At 55.4% G+C, this 27,659-nt stretch overlaps 1 protein-coding gene across 1 annotated transcript in view; it reads right to left on the reverse strand.

Annotated features, from left to right (window-relative positions):
• NOL4L (nucleolar protein 4 like) overlaps window positions 1–27,659 on the reverse strand; it is a 126,848-nt gene that overhangs the window by 21,676 nt on the left and 77,513 nt on the right. Inside the window, exon 5 of the mRNA XM_065892149.1 lies at window positions 4,855–4,996. Within this exon, the coding sequence (XP_065748221.1) occupies window positions 4,855–4,996 (142 nt within the window). The remainder of the gene's footprint in view (window positions 1–4,854; window positions 4,997–27,659) is intronic.

A 27,659-nucleotide genomic window follows, 5' to 3' on the forward strand; every position in this document is an offset into this window, starting at 1 on the left:
TGAGCTCACAGGGTTGCAGCCAACCTGCCACCAGCGCAGAGCTGAGCAAACAGTGGGCTCAGGAATGGGACCTCCAGTCACTGGGATGACCAGACAACCTTTAAAAATGCCATTATCAGCGATGGGGAGAGACGAGACACCATGTGGAACAAAAAAACGTGGGTCCAACACTACACGATCCCTCCCCCCACCTTTTTTTTTTCTTTTTTTTTAAAAGGAAACGACTTCGATTATATACACAGAAAAGACTAAGAAAAACAGCACTGGTAACTTTGTCATTTTTTTTTTTTTGCTCCTGTTTTTTTTCTGTTTTCTACAATGAATGTAATACTTGTGAAATAAGGTAAAAAATAAGATACGTTTCTTCAAAGACACATCTCCTGCCCTCAGAAAGCTTACAACCTGGCGGGGATCCCACGTTCTGTGTGCCTGTCCCTCTCCTGCAGGTTCCTTGAAGGGGTGAGGGGTTATCAGCCTCCCAGGCCACAGGGCTTGATATTCATGTGACAAGACTGGTGGAGAGCCCTGAAAAACCAAAGGCTTAAGCCAGGACCCTCAGCGCCTTGGTCCAGCCTCAAGACGTGGTGATGGCCGCTGGAGGAGAGACTCCAGACGTCCAGTCTGCAGGCAGAAAGCACCGACACCATGTCCCTGGAGGGAGGGAAGCTCCGAGGTCCAGTGGGTCCCAGAGGCCCAAGGCTGGAGGAGCCTCTCATCTGAGAGGCACAAACAAGGGGCCCCCCAGGTGCCCCACAGCTCCTGCCCAGCAAACCCCAATGGCCCTACAGGAAGACAGAAGCAGGACCCCCGGTTCTGCCCTGGCGGTGACTTCCTGTCTGCCCGGAAGGTGAGTAACGTCCACTCCCCACCCCCCGCATCCCTTCTGGAGGCCAGGCCTCACATTTTCCGCTCAGGAAGAAGCAGAGCAAGAGGCCTGGTGAAGCACATCAAGGGGAAATGGAAGGAGAGGGCCCTGGCCTGGCCATGCAGCTGACATCCAGCAGCCTGCGGGCTCACCTGCCCGGCCTGCGCCCTCTGTCACTTACTCATTTAACAGACACTCCCCCTCACTTGCTCTGTGCCAGGTGCTATGCTGGGCACCAGGGAACTGGCTCTCAGGGTGCTTAGTCGGTCACTGGGGAAGAGATGGTCATCAAACAGATACTCCCACTGACGGGGCATAACTACAGATGGATGCGCCGTTTGGTCCTAAGTCAACGCCAGACCACCGTGTCTCTGGACGGAGTCTCAACAGTTGGCTTCTTCCAACTGTCCTCCTCTCCACCCCCTAAATGCAGCTCCTGAGTGTTTTTCCAGGCACCTGTGACGAGACCAGGGCTCCGTGTGGACTCAAAAGAAAGCCCAAAGCCCCAGCTGGGGCTTAGTGGAGGGTCTGGAGGGGACCTGGCTGTACGTGGACTGCAGGCAGTGGTGGGAACAGCCTGGATCACTCAGCCCTGGATCACGACTCAGAGAAGGTAGTGCTCTGAGTTTGCGGGGACAGCCTCCTCTGGTTCCCAGGCTCCCGTGCCCATCTTCCGGGGAACCTCACACACGACCTCGACGCCTGCCAAAGAGGACAGAGGAGGGCAGCAGCCTTGGCAACCCCTCCCGACTCTGGCCAGATCACCCAAGTTCTCTCACTGATCAACAGTTTCCTCCCCTGAGACGGGACAAGAGCCCTGTGCTCACCCACAGCAGCTCCAGCCGCCAGTCAGGAAGCACCACGGGGTTCCCCGGCCAAAGCAGCCAATGCTGTGATTTCAAGAAGCCAGGAACGGGCCCGTGAAAGAGACCTGTGAAGTGAGGCCTCGCAGGCAGTGGCAGGCTCGGGGACAAAAGCACAGCCGCGTTTGTGTTCGTGGCGAGCACACTCCCACAGCTGCTGAACCTCAGACAAGCTCCCAGGAGTGAGAACTGGCCTGTCATTCCTGGTCTCAGCCATGGGACCTGCTCTGCCAAGGCCCAGCCCTTATCTGCCTTTGCTAAAATTTGAAAAAGGGGGAGGGAGGAGGAGGTGTTGGAGGAAGAGGAGGGCCCCCAATTCACATCCACCAACAGGTGTGAATCTGTGCAAACCGCCTGGTTTCTTGAAATGCTCTGGCTGTATCCCTGAGCAGCAGGGGTGGGATGCCGTTCCCTGGCACGGCCTTGGGAGTCCCCACACTTTCTGGCTAAAGGAAAAGACCCAGGTGCTCAGACTGGGGGATATCCTCGGGAACAAAGAACCCGACTTGGCGGGGGCAGACCTCTATCCCCTCCGGAGGGTGTGCTTGGGGGAAGGCCTCAATAAATGTGTGTTCCTTTATTCATTCGGGCAACAAACATTCAGCAGGCCCCTAGGACGTGCCAGGCGTGCAGAGTCACCGGGGACAGAGCAGAGGGCGAGATCCACGTGGTCTGCCCCTTGCAGAGCTCACGGTGGGGGCCTCAGACTGAGGACCCCCAACGCAGGACCGAGGGCCAGAGACCGAGCGCCAAGCCGTCCTGGGGGTCGGCGGCATTGGGGAAGCTTCTGGCTGAAGGCACAGGAGCAGGGAGTGGAGACCAGGGAGGGCTGTGCCTGGACGCACACAGAGCCCCTGCTTGGCCTGTCGCTGCCCAGTCCTTCTTTAACAACAGGGGACATGAGAACACCCTGAAGCCCCCAACGGTCTCCCACCGATTCACTGATGGGAGCGGGATCTCAGCTCACGTCTACACTGCAGGCACCTTCAGAGGGAGGGCTGGAGGGCTGGCCAAGGACTCCAGGCCGGGTCTGCGCCCAGCTTTGGGAGCCCACTGGTCTGGACAGACACGGGAGTCACCACCAGATCTAGGACCAGAAGGGCAGCAGAGACCAAGCCAGCCGGTCTCTCAAAGCCTGCGACCCCCTGCACTGGGTCTGGGTCGGCCTCTGGCCAGCACGTCAACCCACAGTCTCCAGACAGCCTCTGATGAAATAATTAAATCGATGGTATCGTGGTCAACACCACCCTCCCTGTCTCCAGCTCTGGCTGCCTGCCCTCATAAACACCCTCGTCCTGTCAGCGGGCCAGCCTGCCCCGGCCCCAGCACCCAGTCAGGAGGGACCTGGGTGGCCGGAGGGGTGGGGGACACGTGTGACGACACACACCCGGGTTGGCGCCGCCACCTGGCTCCTGCAGGACGGGCTGCGGGACACACTGACCCCATTAGCCTCCGTGGCTGAGGAAGCCCTGTAAACCCCACAGAAACACTCCCTTCTGCTACCTGATCGTGGAGGCCCCCCCCAAATCACCACATATCCCTGGAAAGTGTCTCTGACAGAGCTGAGACACCCCCCCACCCCGCCCCCCCCCCGCCAAAGGGTAGTTGTGAGCAACAATAACACGAGTTTTTTGAGAATGAGTTGGGGGACTATGGCCCCCATTCAGTCCTACTACTCTGGGGTTTTTAAAAATAAATGCTCTGGATCCTTCCTGGGAAGGTGTAACCGACAGCCTTGGGCTGAGCTTTGCTGGTGTGGCCCTCGGTGTGGCCTTTGGCTGTGGCCCTCAATCAGCTCAGATGAGGCGGGAGGTCAGCTGCTGGGCACGTCCGGGCCCCAGAGCCCCCCGACAGCGTGCGCTGCCCCTGCCCCGCTCCCCACCCGCGGGAACGCTGGAGCTGGAAGGCGGAATCGGTCTGGGAGGCTCGCAGCACAAGGGGGTCCTGCTGACCTCATGCAGCGTCAAGGGACAAAAGCCTTTTCTTTCCCAGCAGCCTCGAACCCCACTCCTCACAGAACCACACCCTGGGCTCCCCAGCCCCAGGCCCAGCCACCCCCAGCGGCCTCCGGGCTGGGTCTCCTCCCAGACAAAGCCGGATTCAGACCTGAGGGCTGTGGGGAGGCAGGCACGCGGGTTCCGCCATGGAGACGAACTTTGACCCAAACTGCAAGGCTCCTACCCCTTATTTACTCTTTAAGGCTAACCCGTTTCACAGAGTTAACATTACACCCCTTTTTAACCCTGCACCTCCCGCCCACATTCCAGGCCCCGACCTTCGACCCCTCCTAATTGCAGCTCTACACCCCAGTTCTCTCCAGCTCATCCCCCACCCCCAAGCACCTCCTCTGGGAGAGCAGAGCCCGGCCTGCCCGGGACGCTGTGACTACAGGTGCCACCCCACGCCCACAAATGCATCTAACTGAGGCAGGCACCGGGGTCCCAGAGCCCAGCCCTGGGGCTCAGCGTGGGAGCACCAGAGTGGACCTCTGGGGTCTGACTCTGACCCCAGCGCTCCTACCCCAAGAAAGGAGCCTGTGTTCCAAGAGAGGCAAGAGAAGGCTGGCTGGCAGGCCCTGGCGGGTGACAGCTCCTCACCAGACCACCTCTCATCCCAAGGGCCTGGGCACACACGTGGACAAGCGCACTGCCTGCTCGCTGACCAGGGGAAGGGAAGGGACCCTGGTCCTGTAGCCTCACATCCAGGCCACAGAAGCCCAGCTCTTGTTTCCGTTACTGGGCAGCTGGACTGTTCCGGGTCAGGCACACTGGTAACCTTCCCAGACCTGAACCGTGATAACTTCAAAATCCATATCCCACCGGCCCGTGAGCATCAGAGCAAACAGGGAGGACACCATCAGGCTGCCTATCCGCGAAGAGCTCTGAGCCCTTCACCTTTGGGAGGAACAACTGTTCTCCCCGGAACTAGGGGCTGGGGCAGTGGGGCCTGTGGAGACGCTGAGAACACTGGGGGCAGCTGTCAGCCTGGGCCCAGCCGCCCCCAGAGGCTCCAGCCCAGATTCTACCCCTGTCCCTCCTACCCCCCCCCCCCCCCGCCCCCGGGATTCCTAGGACCCTGCAGGCGGGGACACAGCCCCTCCCCCACCAGCCACAAAGGGACACTCACCGTCCTCTTGGCTGTGGAGGTTCTGCGGGCTCCGCATCCTCTCCTCCTGGCTGGGACTCAGGCTGGAGGCCAGGTGTGGGTCAGCTGACATCCATGTGGAGTCGTTCATATCAAAATCTTCACTGCTCACAGAAGTTTCATCCTGATCAGGGACAAAGAAGGTGGGCGTTCAACAGGGACGGGCTCTCTGCAGCCCCTCGGCGGCATTCTGGGTGAACCCCAAGGCCCGTGGGCGTTTGGAGGTGCCCCCAAAGGCCGTAGGGCGCCCCCAAACCTTGCAGTGGGGGCTGGGTTGCTCCCCCTACCCTCCCATGGAAGTGGCTCGGGCTCTGGTTCCTGTCGGAAGCCGGGGCTGAGGGCCGGCGCTGTCTGTAATTGAAGACAATTACGAGGTTTTGCATCCTGTAGGGGCGGATCGCAGGGCCTGGCTCTTACCCCTGTGAGCCAAGGCTGAAGCAACCGCTGTAAACAAGGGCCACTGCTCCCCACTCCCGGCCCACAGCCCGGCGACGAGGGCTCGCTCCACGCAGGGCCAGGCGAGCAGAAGTGGGCAGCAGGACACGCCGGGCACCACCGAGGCCGGGCTGATCGCGCCCACCACGCCTGCTTCCCGACTCCCCGTGGAGCGTGCATGGAATTCCTTTCTCCCACTCCCCCAGCCCAGAGGACATTTCTGTCTTCCTCCTTCCTAACCTTTGCTGTGCTTCAAAGATATGCTCTTGGGCGGCTTCCAGAGCTGAAAAGGCCAGCCCCAGAAGTATAGAGAAGGAAGGGGGTGGGGCAGGCGAGGGTTCGGATCAGACCGCAAAGGGGGTTCGGCTCAAGGGCCTGGGGGGCCGCCAGGGCCTTCCAAACAGCCGGAGGGCCTGCTTGAGAGGACCACGCCTGCCTCCTCTCCCCTTGCTGGCTTCAGTGAGACCTTGGCCAGTCATCCGGGAACCCCCGGGGCGGGGCCCCTTCAACCCAGCCCTCCAGTGGGAAGGGACCCCACCTCCTCCTGGCCCAGCCTCTTTCAGGGGCAGCAAGCAACTCTGTTTGGGAGCTGGCTGTAAAAACGCAAGAAAGATGACCCAGCGGCTCCCACACCCTGGAGCTCTGGCTTTGCCCCTTCCCCTCCCCCAGCAAGATACAATGGCCTCTGTGGGCCCCCAGTAAGGACCTCTGGCAGAGCACTACCCCCCAAAGGCCTCCCTCCAGGGGCCCCTCACAGAGGTCTCTTTTACAGCGAGCAAACACACTTCGGTTTGAACTTTCTTCTGCTGCTGTCCGAGGCAGACACATCTGCTCTCCGAGTGCTAGGGAACCAGCGTGGATTATCCTCACTCCCTCCCCCACCAGCCCGGCTGGCAGGGAGTTTCCTGGAATTTATAGCTTCTGTGCAGCACCAGTGTGCACCTCTGCGGCTGAATCAGGAGGACTCGAGCCCGGCCGGAACGCCAGCTCCGCCCAGCTCAGGGGTCCCCACGCAGCACGCCCAGAGCCTCAGGGGACGGGGACCACATGTGCTCTCGTGCCCCCTCCCCACACGCGCACGCACTCTGCTTCCCTCCCACAGGCCGCCCTGCTCCTCATACACAAGGACGCTCACTCACCCACTCACTCAGACTGTGTTCTCACACCCGGAGGGAGGAGGGAGAGACACACGTTCAAAAGGTTCTCTCTGCACAAAGGGCCACACGACTCTCCCTAGCTAACAGGACAGGACCCAGAGTGAGGGGTGGTGGGCAGGTGGGGAGAAGGACCCTTGGAGGGGTAGGACCATACAGGTTCTGGGAGCCAGGAACTGGGCCATCCTCGCTTGGGGCCCTGGCTCCTTCCTGGCTGCCCAGGGGTCACTGTGCTCAGGGTATGACCTGAAGTCCCTGCTGAAGCAGGAAGGCCCTCTCCTGGCTCTTGGGTATTGTTGAAACACTCATGGTTTAAAGGACCAAGTATTCTGTTCACATCTGGGAGCGACATCTATTCAAAATGCTCCGTCCGTTTACTCAACAAGTATTTACTGAACACCTACTATGTGCCCAACACCTTTCTAGGTGCTGGAAAATTCAGCTGTGGACAACTCCTGGCCTTCCCAGTGCTCACTGCCCAGTGGGGGCGATGGACAATCAGCGGCGACGAGGGCTACAAAATAAAGCAGAAGAAAGTAGAAGAAGAGGGAGAGGGACCTGCAGGACTGTTTGCCAGGGTGGCCAAGAGGAGCCTCGCTGGTCAGGGGACAATCAGAGCAGAGGCCTGCAGAAGTGAGGGAGGTTGCTGGAGAGGGGGCGGTCCACGTGGGGAGTGTACCACGCACCGGCACGGGCTGGTGGGTTCCAGCAAGCAGCCCGGAGGCCACAGTGGCCGGGGGATGGGTGAGCGGTGGGCAGTGGAGCCATACGGGGGAGCCATAAGGGGCGCATCATCTTGGGCAACCATCTTCAGCTCAGAGAAAGGAGTGTTCCACTAAACACACAGGTTCTCACTGAGGAGCAAGAAAAAGTCCGCACTGCTGGCTGCAGCGCTGAAGGCTCCCACATTCTAGCCCCACCTGGCAAGCGTTTAAAACAGTAACAACACCAGGGCTTCCCTGGTGGCGCAGTGGTTGAGAGTCCGCCTGCCGATGCAGGGGACGCGGGTTCGTGTCCCGGTCCGGGAAGATCCCACGTGCCGCGGAGCGGCTGGGCCCGTGAGCCATGGCCGCTGGGCCGGAGGAGCGTCCGGAGCCTGTGCTCCGCGACAGGAGAGGCCACAGCGGTGAGAGGCCTGTGTACCGCAAAAAAAACAAAAAACAGAAACAACAGAAGCCAATGTTTATCAGGTGCCAAGTATACCACAAGCCCACTGGGTAGGTGTAGTTATCAGCCCCATTCTACAGATGAGGAAGCAGAGGCTCCAAGGGGGGAAGGCACCTGCCCAAGGTCACGAGCTAACAAGTGGCAGAGCCACAGGTGGGCAGTCCTGAAGGCCCAGATGCACCCTCCTTCCTGCCCCTCACCTGGAACGCCTGCACTGCCTCGGTGCCCCACAACTCAAACTCCAAACGCACGTCCGTCCCCCTGGCTCCATCAACTCCGGCTCAGTCTCCATCGTTCCTTTCCTTACACCCTCTGCCTGCCTGTACCATCAGCCCTGGCACTTAGGCAGGCACAGAACTCAGCTGCAGCAGGCAGCACAGTGGCTCTCTGCCCTCTCTTTCCCCAAGAAAACCTTAAGTCCTCCCAAGAGCGGGGACCAGGCTCTCTGCTCTCTGGACAAGGCCAGCGAGACCAGTCAAACTGGCTGAATCGCCTGGCGTGATACCGGTGTTTAATGAGGACGCGGCAACAGTTTGACAATCAGGGACTTGGACCCACTGAACACAGTTCCTGAATGGAGACCATATGAAACCTGGACCCTGGCTGCCGCCGTGCAGCATCCCCTCCTGCAGCTGCCAGGCGCCCCCATGCAGAGCCTCAGGTTTCTCTGGCTCAGATCGCTTAACTATCCACCAAAATGGCCCCCCTCCACTTCTCCCTGCCCTGACAGGTCAAACGGGGCAGAGGTGGGCTAAATTTTACATTGAGTTGCAATCACCCGATAACGAAGAGCACCCAGTGCCCACACATGAAGGGCTCTGCGGCAGGGGTGTTATGAGATTTCCTCGCAACAGCCCCATAGAGAAAGCAGGCACCCGTGTCAGGCCTATCTCCAGATCTGGTGCCCGCCCCTTGGAGACCTGCCTCAGCTGCCCAAGGGCACCGTAGCTAGTGGCAGAGCTGGGATCTGAACCCAGGCTGTCTGTGCCCAGAGCCCACATGACAGTCCACCACACCGAGGGGCCCCCTCAGCACACTTCCTCCCTTCAATCGGAAGAATCAGATTCCTTAACAACAAAGTGTCTCAGGACTGAGACCCAAAGGAAACTCCATGGGAGACGAAGCTATGTTTACACCCATACCCACACCCAGCTCACTGTCGTCAATGGGTTCACGCGCACTTACGGAGCATCTACTGTGTGCTGGTGTTATGTCAGGGGCACCAAGACTGTGGCAGGGCTCTTTTCCTCCAGGGCCCTGTTATTTAGGGAAGGACAGAGAAAAATTCTGACCCACTTGTAAGTGCAGAGAGAGAAGGGGGCTGGGGAACCCCCTCTCCAGTTATCTACCGACCACCAAGCTCTCCCCAGCGAGTGTTCCTACAACCCCCGGGGTTCTGCCACACGAATCCCTGTTTTGTGGGTGATGGTTCTAGCTAAGCTTCTGACACCACTGATACAGCAATTTTTTAAGTGAGAAATCAAATTTATTAAACCTAACTTTAAAAACCTGCCAAACTCTTAAGTTCCAATCAGAATTAGCTCCCACACCCTCACTTCCAGGGCTGACCTGGGACAGAAGGCTTCCCAAGCCCCCTCTGCCACCCACCTGCTACAGCAGAGCTCCCAGCTGCAGAGGGCAGACTGTAACCTCGCCGGCTCACACTGAGCCCAGGCTCTAGGAGCAGCCCAATTACACAGGCAATTACCAGTACACAGTTCAGAGCCCATCGACGATGAGCAGAGGGGGGCACAGCCGGGCCTGAGGGACCTGCGGGAGATGCCAGCGCAGGCTATGAAGGGCCAGGCCCAGAGGTCACAAGTCGGGCACTTCTTGTTTTTCCCTCTGGAATCTCAAGGGAACTCAGCCTACTAATTTCTCTTTCTTTAAACAAACTTCAATGAAACTTACATTAGAAAATAAGAGTGTGTACAATCCATTACTTCCAGGTCCCCTCTCCCTAGACCCCACGTGACTGGCCAGCCAGTACCCCCGGCTCCTCTCACCTTACCTTCGGACACCCTGAAGCCTGCAGCCTTGCCCACCTGTTGACAAAAGTCCATCATTTATTAGGCACCAAAGGACCTGAGCCACTTGCGGGTCACAGGGCGATCAGATCAAATGTTCTTCTGAAAAGGGAACACAAGAGTTGGGGCAGGGAGAGGGGGCAGGCAGACAGCACCCAGACAGCCCCTGGGACACACCCCAGTCTGGCAGCCCTGGCTCTGGGCAGGAGGAGAGGAGCCGACCAAACCCTCCCTGCTCTTATCTGTGGTCCAAAATTCACGGGCAGGTTCAGTTTCTCTCCACCCAGGTTCGGAGGCCCTTCCTCCTCTGCAAGCAATAGCACCAAGCACGGCTCAGCCCAGGAGGAGGAGAAAATGGGAGACCAGAGGGGAAATGGTGGAAACGCGCCTGTATCCATGGCACGTAACCAGGGGCAGGTGCTATCAGTAACCTGATTATTTTACAACTGGGGTCACTTTCTCGGGAACTGGGTTCCTGGTGCCTCTGAAGTTGAGCCATTTGCATCCTCCAGGACAGGGATCCTGGGCTTTGCCTCCACAACATTTTCCAGGCCTTTCCTAGAGCTGTAACTCTATCTCTACCACTTGCTTTGAGAGAGAAAAGGAGGAGGATTTGCTGTGAATTTAGTGCAGTTGTGAGCCGTAAGCCCTGACCAGGAGCCTTCTTGGGTGTGTGTTTCAGAGGAGGGGCGGAAGGCAGGCATGGGCCAGGCAGGAAACAGAGCCCCTCTCTGTCCAGCCCTTGGGGTCTTTTTGATGAGAGGCTGAAGCTCCTGCCAGAAACACCACCAGGCTCAAGGCAGTTGCCCTGGCACCGGCCCTAACCCAAGCAGGCGGGCACCAAGACGGAGAAAGTGAGCACCTCCTTCAGGAACACCTGCAGGCCCCTTCCAGGCCCTGGAAATTCTTCAGTGCGAGGCAATTCCCCCCCTTGTCTCCATGTCAGCGAGCATTACACACACAGCCTTCTGAGCATGCCAAGGAGGTACTGAACCGCATTTGACCCCAACTTAACCACTTCAGTTCATCAGATGGCTTATTAATGAGAGACGAAAACCCTCCAGGATCCAAGGCAACAAGGGTTCAAATCCCTGTTGGGAAGGAACAGCACAAATGAAATCATAGGGTGGTCGGAGCCACAGCTCCCGGGAGCTGCGGGGCCCCAAGGCTGCTGCTCTGCTGCTTCCCAAGCCCACCTGGCCCAGGGGAGGAGGCCAGCCTCCCGGGGACACTCCCACAATTCCACTCCTTCCTGCCAGCGCACCTCCTCTGCTTCCTAGTCGTACAAGCATACAGGCTCATCTGGGAAATGGGAAGTGGGGAGGGCTGATACTGATCACCTAGCACATTCTAGGTAGCCCCCCCCCCCACACACACACGCACACAGCGTCTGTCAGAAACATGTTCGCATCTACACAGGGACGCTCTGTTGTCTTTGCTGTCATGGGTGCCTGGATGCTGGGGTGAGCATTTTCAACACCTTCCTACTAGTGTATTGAGTGTAAAATGGGCTTTTGTTTCCCAAGCAAAGGCAACTGGCTGTCTTCCCAGCACTCCTCACCACGAGGGCCTCACTGATACCCCAGGCCCTGCCTTGAACAGGGGTCTCTTTAAAAGGGAGGCTGGAGAGATGAGCTTCAGTAGACAGGGTTCTTCCAGCCAAAAAGAGGGCTGGAGAGAAATCACTCTGCACTAATCCCCTGCAGGAGTTTCCTTCCAAGAAAAGGGCCCAGACAAGTCAAAAAAGTTCTTGAGCAACTCAGGGGCAGTTCAGCTCCACATGGCCCCAGGGTGACTGAGGCCACAAAAGCTTCCCCAAATCGGCCTTTCCAGCTGGGAGGAAGGCCCTGGGGGCTGTGTTCCCGCTGTTCCTCAGGAAGGTGCTGAATGGGGTCTTGGCACCCAGCCATGGTGCAAGGGTGTGGGAGGAGGTGCTGTCTCAAACCCTGACTCTCCAGGACAAGCCCACCTTGAGATGGGGTCAAATTAAGCTTGATATTATTCATTCACGGACACACTGAGGCCCTAATGGTTTTCCAATATAGGGGTAATTTACTACCTGGGGGCTAAACTACCACTGGGGCCTGGGCCCTAAATGGGTCTTTCTCCCAGAATGACCTGAAATCCAGAAGCAGGGGGCAAGGCAAGAAAGGGCCCCTGGTCAGGACTCTCTCCTGAGGAGCTGTGAGAGCCCCACAGCCCTCTCCCCATGCCCCCCACCTCGTAGGACAGGGGCCCAGGCTGGGGTTTCCAGCTGATTCTGGGATAAGTAGGGCTTTATCTCAAGGGAGGATCTATTTCAAGCCACAATCCTTCTCAGAAAGAGGAGGAAATCACAGAGTCCAAACACCATTTCAGGTGAAATGAGGAGGTTATTAATCTCCCCTCAGAGCAGACAGAAAGAAAAATCAATGTTTTAGAGGGGGGAAAAAGGTTCCATTTGAATTAATAGGTTTGTGGCTTCTCCATTGATCGGTGCCTCTTCACACTTTCTTTTTGTGCTTTTGTGTTCTTGGGGAGGAGGGAGGAAGAAGGGAATGGGGAGGAGGGGGGTGGGCCTCCCGATAAGGAAAAGGACGCTCTAACCTTAACCTTTCTCCAGGAATAATGCTAATTAGCGAGGCTTAGTGAGAACTTCCCCCAGGAAGCGCGGCTCGCTAGGGACGACCGGACTCGGGCAAACGCAGCTCCAGGTGGGATTGGGGGGTGGGGAGGGGGGTCACTTCTGAACCTGAGCTGCTGGAATAAGAACGCGAATGGCACTCCCCCACCCCGCCGCCGGAAAAAGTGTCCAGCCTTGGAGAAGCGGAGAGCGGCGGACGGAGGTGTAAATCCAACTTAACCCGGGCGCGCGCCCTCACTCTGGCCAGCTGCCCCCGCCCCATGTGCCCCCGTCAGTAAGGAATGCCCCTGCCACAGGGGCCGCCGACGCCTCCAGCTTCCGCTCCGACCGAACACTTGCCAGGGGCATCAGGTCCGCTCCGGGGAGGGGCGGGGGCCTGCCGAAGTGGGCTCAACTCTGCAAACCTCGTCTCAACTCCCCGCGCCGAGGCAGGGAGCCCCTCCCTGCCACTCTACGCTTCCCGTCCTCACATCTCCAAACAGTCCACTTCCCTTCTCGCTACGGCCGCGGTGGCGGCAACCCGAGCCTGACCCCCACCCCGCCGCCTGCGAACGCCTTCCTCACCGGGACGCGGTGCCGAGCCCGCTGCAAACCGTGTGGCCGCAGCACAATACCGCGGCGCGGCGCACACAATCACCGCCCCCCAGGACCGGCGGCGCGCACGGCCCGGGAGTGGGGTGCGCCCGGCGGCCCCCGGCACTCGGGGCCGGGCACACCTCTCGAGTACCCCGCGGCCCCCAGAGTGCAGGCTTCACGGCCCCCACCCCATTCGGTCACACTCACCCGCCCCCCGCCCCAGCCCACTCCGCCTAGGGCGCAGCCGCTTCCGCGCGCCCCCCTCCTCAGCCCCGGTGCAGGAAGCTCCCCCGCGTCCCCCTCCCCGGAACCCCCCCAGCTTCCCGCCCCCCTAACCGCAGCTCAACGGCCGGCGGCAGCAGCGAAAGAAGGGGGGCGGCGGCCGGGGGCCCGGAAACGGCCCGATCGCGGGGATCCGGGCCGGACTCCGTACCTGGGCGGGAGGCGAGGCGGAGACAGACGGTCGGGCTAGGCGAGTGAGCGGGGCGGGCGGCGGTGACAGCCCTACAGCTCCAGCTGCTGCTGCTGCTGCCGCCGCGGCCGCCCGGGGAGAGGGACTGGCACCGCCGCGGCGCGTCACTGCCCGGCCCGGGGGCGGGGGTGGCCAGGGGGAGGGCCCAGGCGAGCGGCGGCGGCGGCGGCGGCGGCGGCGGCGGCGCCGCGGCCGGGAGGGAGGAAGGGGGAGGGGGGCACCGGGCAAGGGGAGGCGGGGGAGGGGGGCGGGACCCGGCACGGGGCGGGGGCCGGGGGGAGGGGAGCACTGGGAGGGCGCACGCTGGGAGAGTAGGAGGGGCAGCAGGAGGAGGAGGTGGAGGGGCGGGAGGGAGGGAGGAGTGGGCACTGGGGGAGGGGGAGAGAGGAAAAGGAGGCACCCAGAGAGAGGAGAAAGGAGGGAGAGGCGGGGGGTGGGGAGAGGAGGAGGAAGGAGCGGGTGCCGGGCCAGGTACGGGGGGAGGGATGAGGGCGCGCTGGACGCGCCGCCGCGCTCTCTGTGGGGAGAGCTCTCTTAAGGGGGAAGCGCTTGGAGGAAGATTCTTGCCGGGGTCTGAGCCCGGGAAAGAAGGCGGTGGGGTCTGTGCCCGCCCCTTGCTCGCGGAGGACTCAGTCTTCGAGTCCGGGGTGGGGGCTGGGGGGCGCCCGGTCGGCTCTCCGCGTTCAGACCAGAAGAGGAGACACTTGGCCCAAAGAAAGTGACTCGGGCACCATTAGGAACTCCCGGCACCCTGGGCCCTTCGGACAGCCCTCGACCCCTGCGCGTCTTCTGGTTCCCCGGGGACTTGGGTCCTCGCTGGGCGGGGCTGCTGGGCCAGAGGGCTGGGCCCCCCGGCGGTCAGAGCGAGACCCAGCTCTGGGAAAGACAGGCACGTGGTCGGCTCTGTGCCGCCCCCTCACTCTGGGCCCCCCCTTTTCTCGATCAAGTTCAAGCTCGGGCTCCTCGGCTTGCTGCCCATTCGCTGCCCTCTCCCCTCCCCCTCCCCTATTCCGCACCATCTCGCCTCTTCACTCTTCCTTTGTCTCTTTCCCACCACTTAGTTTACACCCTCCCCTGCTCCCCTTCTTCCCACTGGCGGGCGCCGAAGAGTCCGACTGCGCTCACCTGTCAGACCCAAACATTTCAACCATCTCCAGCGCCCGCCGCCGGCCTGCTCCCGGCTCTCTCCCCGCCCCACCTCCCGCCGGACATTGTGCTCCTCTAGACCACACAGTTCGGGCTCCTTAAGGCGCACAAGATACAGTTGTAAAGTCATAGGATAACATCAAGAAATGCTGCTCCATCCCAGACCCGGGCGCGCACTGTCCACAGACACAGAATCGCAGTAGGGGAAGGACCCACGCGGATCAGAGACGCAGTGCTCCGCGCAGTCAGACCTCATCCACCTGGGGTGCAGGAGAAGGCGGCGCCGGGCGTTGCGGTGGTGGGGGACCCTGGACCTCTGAGCAGCCTCAGACTCAGCCTGAAACATAACACGCTCGTACCCCGACAGCAGAATTAGCCCCCGACAGAGAAGATTGGTCAGGGCGGATTCTCCCCTCCCCAAATCCACACCCTCCAACAGATCAGCCTTCAGAAAATCTTGTGCTTTAACGGGGATGGAGAGCTGCCCTCGTGGAATTCTGTGAGGAAATGGCCAAAAAACAAAACAAAACAAACCAATAACGATCCCACCACCTGGTTCCTCTGGTCGCATCCAAAGAGGAGGGGCAATTTCTACTGACTTTACCCTACAATTCATTCACAGTGAAACCAGCAAAGAAGAGAAAACGAGACAGCCACCGCGATTGTTTGCAATTTTGAAACAGACTGCCTTTAACCCTCCAACTTTTTTTCTGTAAAAAGCCTTTTTCTTTCTTCCACTGAAAGCTTTGCATTGTGAACAATCCGAGGTAAACGAGGCTCCCTCTACAGGTACGAGTTGGAAGTACAACACCGCAGGTTCAGGGCTCAGTATTCACCCATTAGAAAAATAAAAAGATGACAACACATCAGATTAACAGCACACCGACTTCCTTCTGCACACGCTAAAGATTTTACTGTCAATATAAAGTCACACTTTGTTTTTAAAAGAGGCTCTAAGCATGTCACTCATTAGTACCTTTTATCCCTAAAATCAAATGTGTTTTCAAACCAATTCACTCTTCCCACTTTTCTCTATGAGATCTTTATTTCTCATCCTTTGTGGTGGGGGACAGTTTGGAAACTTCATTGTCTGAACGTCCACACACCAATAATGATTTTTAGAATTAATTAGTGGCCACGAATCTTCAGTTCATACAGGGAAATATGGGAACTGTCCTTCCTCACTCTGAAAATGAGATAATTCAGGCCCAGGATTTCCCATCTCTTCCCACCACATTTCTAGAGACCTCTGACTTCTCCTGGCCTGAGTCACTATTTCACAGCGGTGGTGGACATCTGGGCTTGAAATATAAAGCGAGATCCAGCTGATGTTCAAAGGTGGAATTGAACCCAGATAAGCCACCTCTTCTCTGACTAATAAGAGAAAGAGCTAGTACGCCAGGAGGGCAGAGCAGTGATTTTCTCTAGGCATGAAATGTGAACTCATTTACCATCCCTGAGATAAAACAGCCCCAGCCTCACTCGATACACAGGAAGCGGTTGGGAGCCCTGGAGAAGCCTGGCTATTTAGTAGCACGGCGAATTAGGTGAGTTTTCATGTGTGCTGAAGCCTGCAGAAATCTCCCGGCTCCTTAATTCCTGCAGAAGCTGCCACTCCTTGAGTAACCTTGTGTAGGTTGCTCTCTGTGTCTTTGCGCATATCCTTAAAGTGGCCACAGCATGGGTCCCAACAAGGAATGACATAACCTAGTCTCTTGACCACTAATTCTCCCAGTGATGTGTCTCTTCTTCCAGCCCCAGGCTGGTGGGAGACCATGACAGAGAAGGGCTGCTCTGGTCTGCTTAAGGCGGCGGTACTGCCTTCATGTCCCCTCCAGGCTCTGCAAACAGTGGGTGCCTTTGTAAATGGCAAAATTGGCAGGGCATTTGCTCTGTGGAGCTTCTTAAGCAGCAAACCCCTCCAGGCGGATTCCCATATGAAATTAGCACGCTCTGTGAGCAGGGACCTGGCCACGGGAACCAGAGGTTGTGATTAGGAATAACAGGATCTTAGTGTGACCAGAACAGATGCTATTCAAGCATCTCAAAGCATAAAAAAAAAAAAAAATTATCCCTGCAAATTACTTATTAATGATAAAAGGCACACGTGCCTGCACAATGGAGAGACTGGCAGACACCCCCAATCAAGTGATCAAATGCAGCAGACCCCGAAGTAGAACCACCTGACACGATGTGCTTACTTCCTGAAGGGATGCAATGAGAGAACACAGCATTACCTATGTTATGTTCTCCCCATGTCAAGTCCTCCCCTCCAAAATGCTTAACCTGCATCTGATCATGAAGAAACAACCATACAAGAAATACTGAAAGAGAGACTCCATAACACAAGTATCCCGGACACTTCAAAAGATGCACTGTCATTAGTTTGACTGTTCTTTTAATCACGAGACTAATGAGAAAAAACATTGAAATGCGAAGTTTGAATCTTGGTTGGATCCCAGAGACAAAGAGTGAGGTGGTGATGGGGTGAAGGAGACGCAGAGGATGGGGGCGGTGAGGGGTGGAGGGGAGACAGGGGTTGAGGGTGGAGATAAGGTGGGCTCTGGGCTGAGTGGTCAGGGAAGGCCCCTCTCGGGAGTAAGCCCACATGTGCTCTGACCCCAGGATGCTGGAAGCTGACAGCGGGGTGAAGACTTGGGGGCACCGTCTTGCAGGCAGAGGAAACAGCTGGTGCAAAGGCCCTGAGGTGAGAAGGGGCTTGGCATGTTTGAGGACTTGAAAGCTACCAGTGTATTTAGAGCGTGGGGGAGGGTGGGAGGAGGTAGGGGTGAGAGGGCACGCAGGGCCAAGCACTCAGAGCCTTGGACACCACCGTGAGGGGTGTGTGGATTTTATTCTAAGAGCAAGGAAATCACGCCATCTAAATTATGTTTTTAGATCAGAGGAGATGAAATTATAAGGAAGCAGGAGTGGCATCCGGGAGACCACTGAGGAGGTGGACTAGAAAGAGTCTAGGCAAATGGGACTGGTTCCAATTCTGGCTCTGACACCAAACAAGTGTCCTTGGGCACCAGTTTCCTCATCTACAAAGCAGATAATGAGATAGTATGTTTAATGTATTTGACACCAAAATGTCCCCTCTGACATCAGAAACTGTGGTGTCCGGCCTCCCAGCTCTCCCGATGATCCTTCCCCCTCCTGGTATCACACCCTTGGTCCCCTGGCACAATGGATAGGGCTGTGGAAATGAGGGTCTATGACTTCTGAGGTTAGGTCATAAAATACAGCTTGCTCTTTTCCCCAGAGGGAGTACTCGGTAAATGGTAGCTTTTACCGTCATCCTCAGGAGTCTACATTTTCACAGTGCTGGTCAGAACCCTCTCCACAAACGCTGTACCAGTTTCCTCAGCAGCCAGCAGCAGCTGGTAGTTGTCATTTCACTACACACTTGTCAGCGCTTAGTATTAGCAACCTCCTTTATCTCTGTCAATCTGAGAAGTGAAAAATGGTGTCTCTCTCTGCCCTCTTCATTTGGGAATGTGAGCCTATATTTATGTGTATCGTGCGTTTATTGGTCACTTGTCATTCTTTTCCTTTTTTTAAACAATCTATTCATATTCTTTGCCCTTTACTTGAGTTGGTGGTTTGTTTTTTTGGTAAGAACTGTTTAGAAAGGAAGGGAATTCATCTTTTGTCATATATTTTGCAAACATGTTTTCCTTTTGTTGTCTTTTTATTTATGATGGGATTTTTTGCCATATGAAAATTTTCCTTTTTTTTTTATATTGTCTCATTAGGTTTTTTTTTTTTCCTTTAGGGCTTTAGGATTTCACGTCAAAACAAAAGGTTTTTCTTTTTCCACTCTAAAATTATAAATGTAATTCACCCATATTTTCTTCTAGAGCATTTATAGCTTCATTAGAGTTAAATCTTTATTCTATCTGTAATTTCTCTCCATATAAGAAGTGCGGTGAAGATCTAGCTTATTTTGTTTTTTAATGCCTATCCTAGTTGTCCCAATACCATCTTTTTTTTTTTTTTGGCTGTGTTGGGTCTTCGTTGCTACTCATGGGGGCTGCTCTTCATTACGGTGTGCGGGCTTCTCATTGCAGTGGCTTCTCTTGTTGTGGAGCACGGGCTCTAGGTGTGCAGGATTCAGCGGTTGTGGCACGCAGGCTCAGCAGTTGTGGCTTGCGGGCTCTAGGTCGCAGGCTCAGTAGTCGTGGCGCACGGGCTTCGTTGCTCTGCGGCACGTGGGATCTTCCCGGACCAAGGCTCAAACCCGTGTCCCCTGCATTGGCAGGCGGATTCTTAACCACTGCACCACCAGGGAAGCCCCCAATACCATCTTTTAAATAACTCATCTTTATCCACTGATTGGAAGTGCCATCTTTATAGTATACTAATTTCCCCTTACTTTTGGAATTGCCTGTTCTACTGATCTGTCAATTCCTGTCCCAATAGCATAGCTCTGGAATATATTTTAATATCTGGTAGGGCCAGCACTCACCTCTACCTGCCAGGAACTGTCCCTGCCCGCAGCATAATAAAGACAAACTCTTGCCACAGCAGGGAAGGCTCCAGTGCAGCACAATTACGGCAAACGGTGAGGGGGGGGCGCGTTTCTGACTGAGGGGCTGTTGGGGGGTGGCTCCGGGAAGAGGTGACATCTACTCTGAACCAATGGCGGCGGGAGGAATGTGACAGGTGGCAAGTGGAGAGGGCATCTCGGTAGGAAGAAGAGCGGGGATAGAAGCTCCAGGGCTTCACACACGCCTGGATTCGAAATACCTGATCTGCAGGTTGGGTAGTAACTCAGCTTATCCATTTATTCTTCACATTCACTGATTTTTGCCCAGCTGGCTGCAACCTCGTAGTTGGTTTGACACCTTGGTTGAAATCTAGGAGAAACTGTCCCATGCCGTTTCCTCACTCCTTCTCTATTCAGATACATTTCCCATGATGCGTATCACTAAGAGTCTGACTTGTTGAAATACACTTTCCTAACAACCATGACGAAAGGTAGAAATTACAATTTGATCGGTTGCCTTTTCAGAAACGTGTTGCTTTAAAATGTCATCAATTAATCTCTCTTACTCCAAAACCTTCAATGGCTCCCAGTCACGGGCAGAATCAAGTTAGAGCTCTCTGGCCTGGTGTTTAAGGGCTTCCACAGCCCTGCTGGCCTTACAGCCTTCTGTTCCAAACTGTGAATTCTGCTTCAGACTCACAACTGCTGTCCTTCAACTGCCCATGTGTGACCCCCTTCAAGCCTTTGATCATGCATGCTTCCAGACACACGTTTTTTCCACAAAAATGTATAGACCCCCTACCACATGCCAGGCACCATGATTACTATGGGTGACACAACAATGAACAACACAGATACAGGTCTTCCCACCTGTAGCCTGCAGGCCAGCAGGAGAGAGAGAGATTAATCAAATGACCACAAAGGTTTTAGTCACCAGATATATATTCGGTTCGTACTTGACAGTTGTGGGACCTGCTAGGAACGAAGTGCCTAGTTATGTGAGAAGGACATAGTGGATCCTGGAGGGCTCCACTGAGGAGGTGACATTTAAGTTGGGTATTGAAGAATGCATGGGCGTTCACTAGGTAGAAATATACTCTGGGCCATTAACAAAGACATCCTCCACCCCTGCCAGATCTAGGCCCCTCTGAACTCAGAGCGTCAGTCTCACAGACCACCCAGCTGGCTCTGGTGGCAGGTCTCCGTCAGTCTTATATCACTTAATGCACCTGTAGTACTTCCCATTTCCTCAGCTATACCTCATCTCCCCAACTGGACCATGAGCTCTCAGGGGCTGGGACAGGCTCTCAGGTGGCAGAGTCCCCGGTAGCATCCTGCACACAGTAGGGACCTACCACTGCATCACTCAGGACCCCATCCTGCCCACTGCCCAGCACAGCCCTGATGTCTGCAACAAAGCTCTGAATTAAGCGCACCCCCCCCCCCTTAATGCAGACCACACTTTGGAGCTCCCCAGAGAGGGCACCTACCTCCTCTCTCCCTTCTTTCCTGGCACCTTTGGAGAGGCTTGGCCAAAAAGCCAAGGCCAGCTGCAACCTGGCACTACTGCTCCTGGGGGTGCACACAACAAAAACGAGTACAGATGGTCCCCAAACACGCCAGGATGGTCACAGCAGCACTTTTCACAGCAGCCCTGGCCTGGACACTACCAAGTGTCCATCAGCGGAGAATGGATGATGGTGGCACATCTACACGGTGGAATACTGCTTCAGCGATGGACAGGAACAAACTAGTGGTGCAGGCCCCAACACAAGGACTCTCACGAACTCATGCTTGTGGGCAAAAGAGCACACACGTGCCACAGCAGAACAGGCAGAAGCAATCTGTGGTATCAGAGGTCAGGAGAGTGGCCACCCTTGCCAAAGGTGAGTGACCGGAGTGGGGGCTCAAAGGGTCTTTGTGGCGCTGACAAAGTTCTGTTTTTTGATGTGAGAATTGGTCACAAGAGGTGGATTCAGTTTGTAAAAATTTACTGAGCTGTCCACTTAATGATACGTGTTCTTTTCTGTATGCGTGTTATACTTCCATAAAAGTATGAAAAGGGGGAAAAAAGCTGAGGCCAGTTACCATAGCTGAGCAGCTTAGGGCCTGGTGTAATCCATTATGGCGACCCATACACTACCAGGCACCCGTGCTGGGTGGTAGGATATGTTACCTTATTGGACCAGTCAAATAACAAGGGTGATTTAACTACCACTTTGCACACGAAGATAGTGGCTGTGGGAGGGAGATTAAATGACACAGCGAGTCCCCCGACAGCTCAGAGACCAGGGGACATGCCCACAGTCACAGAGCTAAAAGCTAGTGGACGTGCTGGGGTTTGAAGCAGGGTGAGCTGGTCTCCAGGGTGCATGGTGGGCCCTGCCCAGGTGGGGCTGCTGAGACGTACCGCGGGGCACTGTGCTTCACCGACCTCCAGCAGAGCAGAGAGAGGAACCCTCTAGAGCGAGTCTGGGGCTGGGTGGGCAGAGGTTTCCCCCGGGGTTGAGGCTGCTCCGAGGTGGTCAGCCCCTGCCTGGAACCTCAGCTTCTCCGTGCAGCCCCTGAGGGCGGCTGGGCCTGGGAGCCTCCTGGGAGGCAACTCCGGCTGCTCCTCAGCAGGTGACCGGAGGAGAGGCAGAGCCCCTCTGCGAGCTGAGCGAGACGCTGGGAAACTGGGGCAGGTGGTCCCTCCGTGACGGAGGCTGCAGGTGGGGGTCGTGTGGGGGGACGGGTAGCAGCCAAGGCTTTGGGGCCAGAGATGCTGCACAGAGGCCTTGCTGGTGGCTGGCGTCCTGTGTTTGACGGTCAGCATCTAAGGTGGGGGTAGAGCAGGGGACGTGTTTTGCTTGCATTCAGGCCCTTCCTCGGTGTGATCTCAGGCAGGAGACTTAACTTCTCCAAGCCTCAGTTTTTTCATCTCTGAAATGGGGGCACAATAATAGAAGCTTGTTTCTGAAGACTGCTGTGCGCTTAAATGCAGGGATGCCTGCCGGGCGCTGGACTGATGCCTGACACAGAACACCTGCCCAAACCCTAGTTATTGTTAATGATGATGATGTGAAAGATAAGTAATTAATGATACAGACATCAGTCAACAAACATTTCTTGAGCCCCTACTGTGTGCCAAGGCCTGACCCAGGTGAGGGACTGTGGTGGTGAGATAAGCAGACCCAGGCCCGTGCCCATGAAGCTGCTGGTGCAGGGGGCCTTGGCCTGGCCCTAACCTCACCATCACTTTCTTTCTCCTTTCCCTTCTCCCCCCCACCTCCCTACCCATCCCTTGGGAAATAGCAGCGTTAATGTGGGAGGGAACAGGCTCTGCCTCTCACGCACTTTGGGTGAGTTACCTGAGCTCCCTGACACGGAGCCTCAGCTTCCCCATGTTGTCTGTAAGGGACCCAGCACACAGAAGGCCTCGAAAGATGGTTCCTGCTCCCCTCCCTGCCACCCCCTCCTCTCTTCCCTTCCTCCCTGCTTCCGCTCTGTTTCCTTCCCTCACTATTCTTTTTTTTCTTTTGATGTGGACCATCTTTTAAAGTCTTTACTGGACTTGGCACAATATTGCTTCTGTTTTACATGTTGGTTTTTTGGTTGTGAAGCATATGAGATCTTAGCTCCCTGACCAGGGGTCGGACCTGCAGCCCCTGCATTGGAAGGCGAACTTTTAACCACTGGATGGCCAGGGAAGCCCCTCCCTTACTATTCTTCCCCCTGCCCAAGCCTTTGGCAACTTAACACCCAAAGGCATTGTCAAGCTCAAATGATGGTGCCCAGGCCACGGCAGATACTGTGGACTAACTTACCTGATAGCTAGACTCAACATTTCTCTCTCCCTTGTCTGAACTACAGAAGGTGGGAAGTGAAATTTTTTCTTTCCCAGCCCCCACCCCCCACCTGCACCCCCGCAGCTGGAAGTGGCCATGTGACCCTGGCCAATGAGATGTTAACAAAAGTGTACTGGCAACTCTCTGGGAAAGCTTTTGCTTTGCTGGACTAAGCTTACGCCACCCCTTCCCGTCTTCTTCTCACCCTGAATGTGGACAAGATGGCTGGAGCAATAGCAGCCAACTTGCTAGTGTGAGGAAAAGGTCAATAACGTCACAGAGACACCAACCCAACATGGCTGACATCAACACCAACAGCTGCGCCACCACTCTTCCTATTTCAGGTGTAAAAAACCTTCATGTTTTGTTATAGAGCCAGCTGGGTTTTTAGACCTGTAGTCAAAAGCATCCCTGTCTGATTCACAGGGCTCCTGTTTACGGATGGACTGGACAGTAAGGACCCCAGACCCATGTGGTCTTTTCCCTAGACTGTCAGGTCCTTAAAGAGACTGAGGAGGGGGGTTGTGTCAGGGCACCTGCTGTGGCTACTGCGGTGCAGGGTGGGGGAGGACTCTGCAGAGGGAAAGGTGCCAGGCTCTGCACAGGTGTGCCCGGGCACTTCCCGAGCCACAGCAGTGTTCCAGGTAAAGAGCATCTTCTGTTTCTGTCCTATTTTTTCTTGAGGCACTTGGAGCTGTTCCAAACATCCAAGCCTCCCAGCAACCATGGGGCTGGCAAGGCATAGGCTCTGTCACTCACGTCTACTGAGGAGGAAGCTGCAGGAGAGAGGGGAGCGGCCAGCCTGGGGCCGGGCTGCCTGTGGTCATGCTGGGCTGAGCCCCTCTCCCGCCTGTCTGCAGCACCCCAGCCCAAAGCTCAGGGCAATCCAGGCCCTGTTATTTACTGCTGAAGGCTGGAGGTGGGCTGGCTGGGGGCAGGAAGGGCAGGTGGGCAGAGCTCTGGGCCCCTTTCCCAGCAACATGCCTGCCTCCTGCTGACCCTTGACACACTAACTTCCTCCCCAGAAGAGTTTCCTTGAAGAAAGGGGTTCCTCTGTCCAAAAGCAAATTTTGAAAACCACTGAAGTCTGGCCCAAACGTGCTGTTCCAGTAACAGGGAAGCTGCAGCTTGGAGAAGTGAAAGTTAGGCAGCTGGTGCGGGGCAGGGCCACACCTAGGGTCGGAGTCGACGGGCTCTCTTGGCCGCTCATCTCCACTTGCTGTCACCTCCAGTTAAGCCCCTGCCCTCCTCTGGAAGAGGAAGGTGCGCCTTGAGGTTCCACGTGCACACGACAGGTGGGCGAGAGAACACTGTCCTCTGCAGGCTGCTCGGGCTTCTCCCAAGCACATCTGCCCCTCACTCCGCTGTCCTAGTCCCCTTGCTGTTCCCAGCCTAGGGCCTTTGCACTCACTGTCTGCTCCACCGGGCCACCTCCTATCAATTGGGTCTCGGCCTGGATGCCATCTTTTCAGAGAGGCCTTCTCACCCAGAGGCGCAGTCTATCGATGGTCTCTATTTTAATTCTCCGCCCTAAACATCGCACTTTTGCATATCTTTTTTTCTTTCTTGTCTTGTTTATCATCTCTATGGCCTGTGAACTCCCAGAGAGCGGGCTCCCTGTCTGTCTCAGAACAGTGTCTGGGACGTTGAAGGAACTTAAATGATTGTTGAATGAATGAAGGAGGAGATTTTTTAAAAACTATACACACAGAGGGTCGCAGGGAGGGCAAGGGTCTGGAGGGCTGTGAGCAGAAGCGTGGGCCTTTGCCTCCTCCGTCTGAGTGGAGGTTGGGGAGCTCCCAGCCCGCCGTGGGTCGATGCCTGGTCCCCGTATGAGTAAAACAAGGCAGGCAGCACAAACAGTGTGACACTTCTGTGCCACCCTCAAAAAAAAAAAGAAAAAGGCCGGTTAATGAGGTGAACACAATCACAACCAGGAAAAATCCTGGCCATGCTTCTTCGAGTCCACCCAGAGCCATTATCTCTAATTGATCTCCAGACATCAGCTACTGAAGCGTCTGAACCCCTCCTGCATTTTCCAGGTCTGGTTACAAAGCCCTGGCCCACCCAGCCACCAAGTGGGGTCAGGTCTCCTGCAGCAGCTCTTTGCTGGGGGCCGGGACCTGTCTGGGCCCCACCTGAGAAGAAGGAGCCATCAGGCTGCCAAGGTCGGGGGAGTCAAGAAGCTGTGGAAAAGCCACAACCCATAAATGCTCGCCCCCCCCCCCCCCCACCGGAGGCAAGCAGCCCACATTGCGGTGCCTTAAGCAGAAGCCTCCACAAAGCCACCAGGGGTTTCGCCCTCAAAAAAATGTGACAAAAAAAAGGGAGGGCGGGAGAAAGCGCCCTGCCCAAGATATCCCCCTCGAACTGGGGGATATCCAAGAACTGGGGTCAGGAGTTCCATTGTTAAATACAACAACAGGATGTGGCCATGAGACAACAAGGCCCCTCTGGGTCTCAGTCAGGCTGGACCCAGAGTCGGAGGGGGGTGGGGCACAAGGTCGGCCATTGGTTCAGTGACCATCTGGTTTGAGCTGCTCCTTCCTGGCCCAGCTGGGGAGAGACACCTCCTTTCCTGTTGGGTCCTTAGAGACAGAGCAGGGAGTCAGCTACCTGGGTGCCTTGAGGGGCGGTTCACAGTCAGAGGTCTGAGAAGACAGAGCTGCTCCCATGGATGGAGGCCCACGTAGCGGCTCCTGACCTTGCCCCCGCCTTTTCCCTTGACACAGATAAAGCATCTTCAGGCCAGCCCCACATGCGGGATTCTGCTCCGGGCACCAGGCAGCTCTCCTGCCTGCACCAGTAAATGATGGGCACTGCATGCATTTTTCCTCCCAGATAATGAAGCTGAAAGGCTGCGTCAGCATCCTTGCAAGCATGGGGGTGGATTTGGTAGCCTGGAAGGGGGCTGAGACTTTTGGAGCGGACGGGGACAATGAGTTTAGGTTTGGGGTATCTACTAACTGCATCAGGCAACTGGCTTTGGAGACAGGATGTTGGTCACTTTCTGCTTCTTTCCCACACAGCTTCAGGGAAGCAGGAGGAAAGAAGAGAGACACGGACGTCTCTGAACCCAGGCTGCCCTGGCGAAAGCAGCCGTAATGCTCATTTTCTTCAAGTATTTGGAAACTGTAGGAAGTTTCTTCAAAGCACCGAGGACTGTCAGTGAAATATACTGATCACTAAAACAATGCCCTGTAACAAAGATGTTTGACAGTGGGTTTTTCACTTCCCTTTTTGTCTTCTCAAAAAAGAGGTTTCTGGCTACCCTGGTGGCTCAGTGGTTGAGAGTCCGCCTACCGATGCAGGGGACGCAGGTTCGTGTCCCAGGCCGGGAAGATCCCACATGCCGCGGAGCAGCTGGGCCCGTGAGCCATGGCCGCTGAGCCTGCGCGTCCGGAGCCTGTGCTCCGCAACGGGAGAGGCCACGACAGTGAGAGGCCCGTGTACCGCAAAAAAAAAAAAAAAGAGGTTTCCCAGAAAACTTTCCCTCTCAAGTTTTAGCGATGCCCTATTTTGCCTGTCACCATCTTTAGGAGGATCGGAACGCTGGGCTGTCAATATTTATAGCCCCCAGATTCCAGCACGGAAGTGTGATGCTCCTGGCTCACGGCCCACCCACCCGGTCTGCTGGGTGAACAGAAAGGCCCGCAATCAAAGTGTTTCAGCTTCATGTTCATGTGGATGGATCAACGGTGCCTCAGTATCTTTCCCTCACCAAGAACGGAGTATGAAATTTTTTAAGGCATTAAACTTTTTTTTTTCAAATACTTCTTTTTTCAAGCCAAAGAAGCTTTAAAAAATAAGGACAACAAGGAGGGGAATCATTCCTGCTACGTAGTAAGATATATCAATTACATGTATTAGATATTAAGACCTATTAGTCTCAATACTTAAAACAGTGTGTAGCTGGTACATGAACAAAGAAACCGGTGGACTGAATAGAAGTACATTCTGTTTCAGATGGAAATTTAGTAAATTATAAAGGTGGCATCTCAAATCAGTGGGAAGAAAATAGGTTCCTTAATAAATGATGTTGACACAAAAGGGTAAAGCAGGACGTGTGTCTCAGAATATACTAGGATGAGCTCCAAATGGATCAAAGATCAAATATGAAAAATGAAAACACATATATTTTTTTGCTCTGTCATCTGAGAGGGTCTAAAAGAAAGGACACCCCAGTAGCAATAAGTACACTTATTGCCCAGATCTTGGTTTTTAATATGATTCTATAATATAAGGAAGATATAGCTGATTCTAGGATTGGGGTAGAATATATACAAGATGAGCCTGGAGCATCTTGTAGTACCAGAAAGTAAAGAAACACTAAAACAAAATAAAATCCTTCAGAAAACAAACCAACAAAAAACTTCAATGGGGGTATGTCAAAAGAGCACAGGAGCCAGCTGAAAGAGCTCCCGGTGGCCAAAGCCGGAACAGCTGGAGCATCAAAATAGATACAGCGGTACTGAGTTATAACCCCAAGTATAGAAAAAATAGCCATATAAGTAAATGATTGAATAGATTTATAAATGAGGAAGGAGAGACAAACCTCCCATGCAAAAGAATTCTAAATAATGTATGTAGACACTTTACCGTCAAGGAGGGAAATTATAAACCCCACCCCTTAGGTGTGGGCTGCATGTGGTGACTTCCTTCCGAAGTAACTTTACAGTGAGGACCCCTGGCAAACATCATGTCAGCCGGTGTGGGCAAGGCAACATCAACGGTCATGAGTCATGGTGACAGTAGGTACACTTGATATGATGTGGTAAAAATGGCGCTCTGAGTGTGGCATCGGCAGAGGCAAACTATTGTATACGGGATGGATAAACAACAAGGTCCTACTGCAGAGCACAGGGAAC

This window comes from Phocoena phocoena, chromosome 15, assembly GCF_963924675.1.
Source record: "Phocoena phocoena chromosome 15, mPhoPho1.1, whole genome shotgun sequence".
Taxonomy (NCBI): Eukaryota; Metazoa; Chordata; class Mammalia; order Artiodactyla; family Phocoenidae; genus Phocoena; species Phocoena phocoena.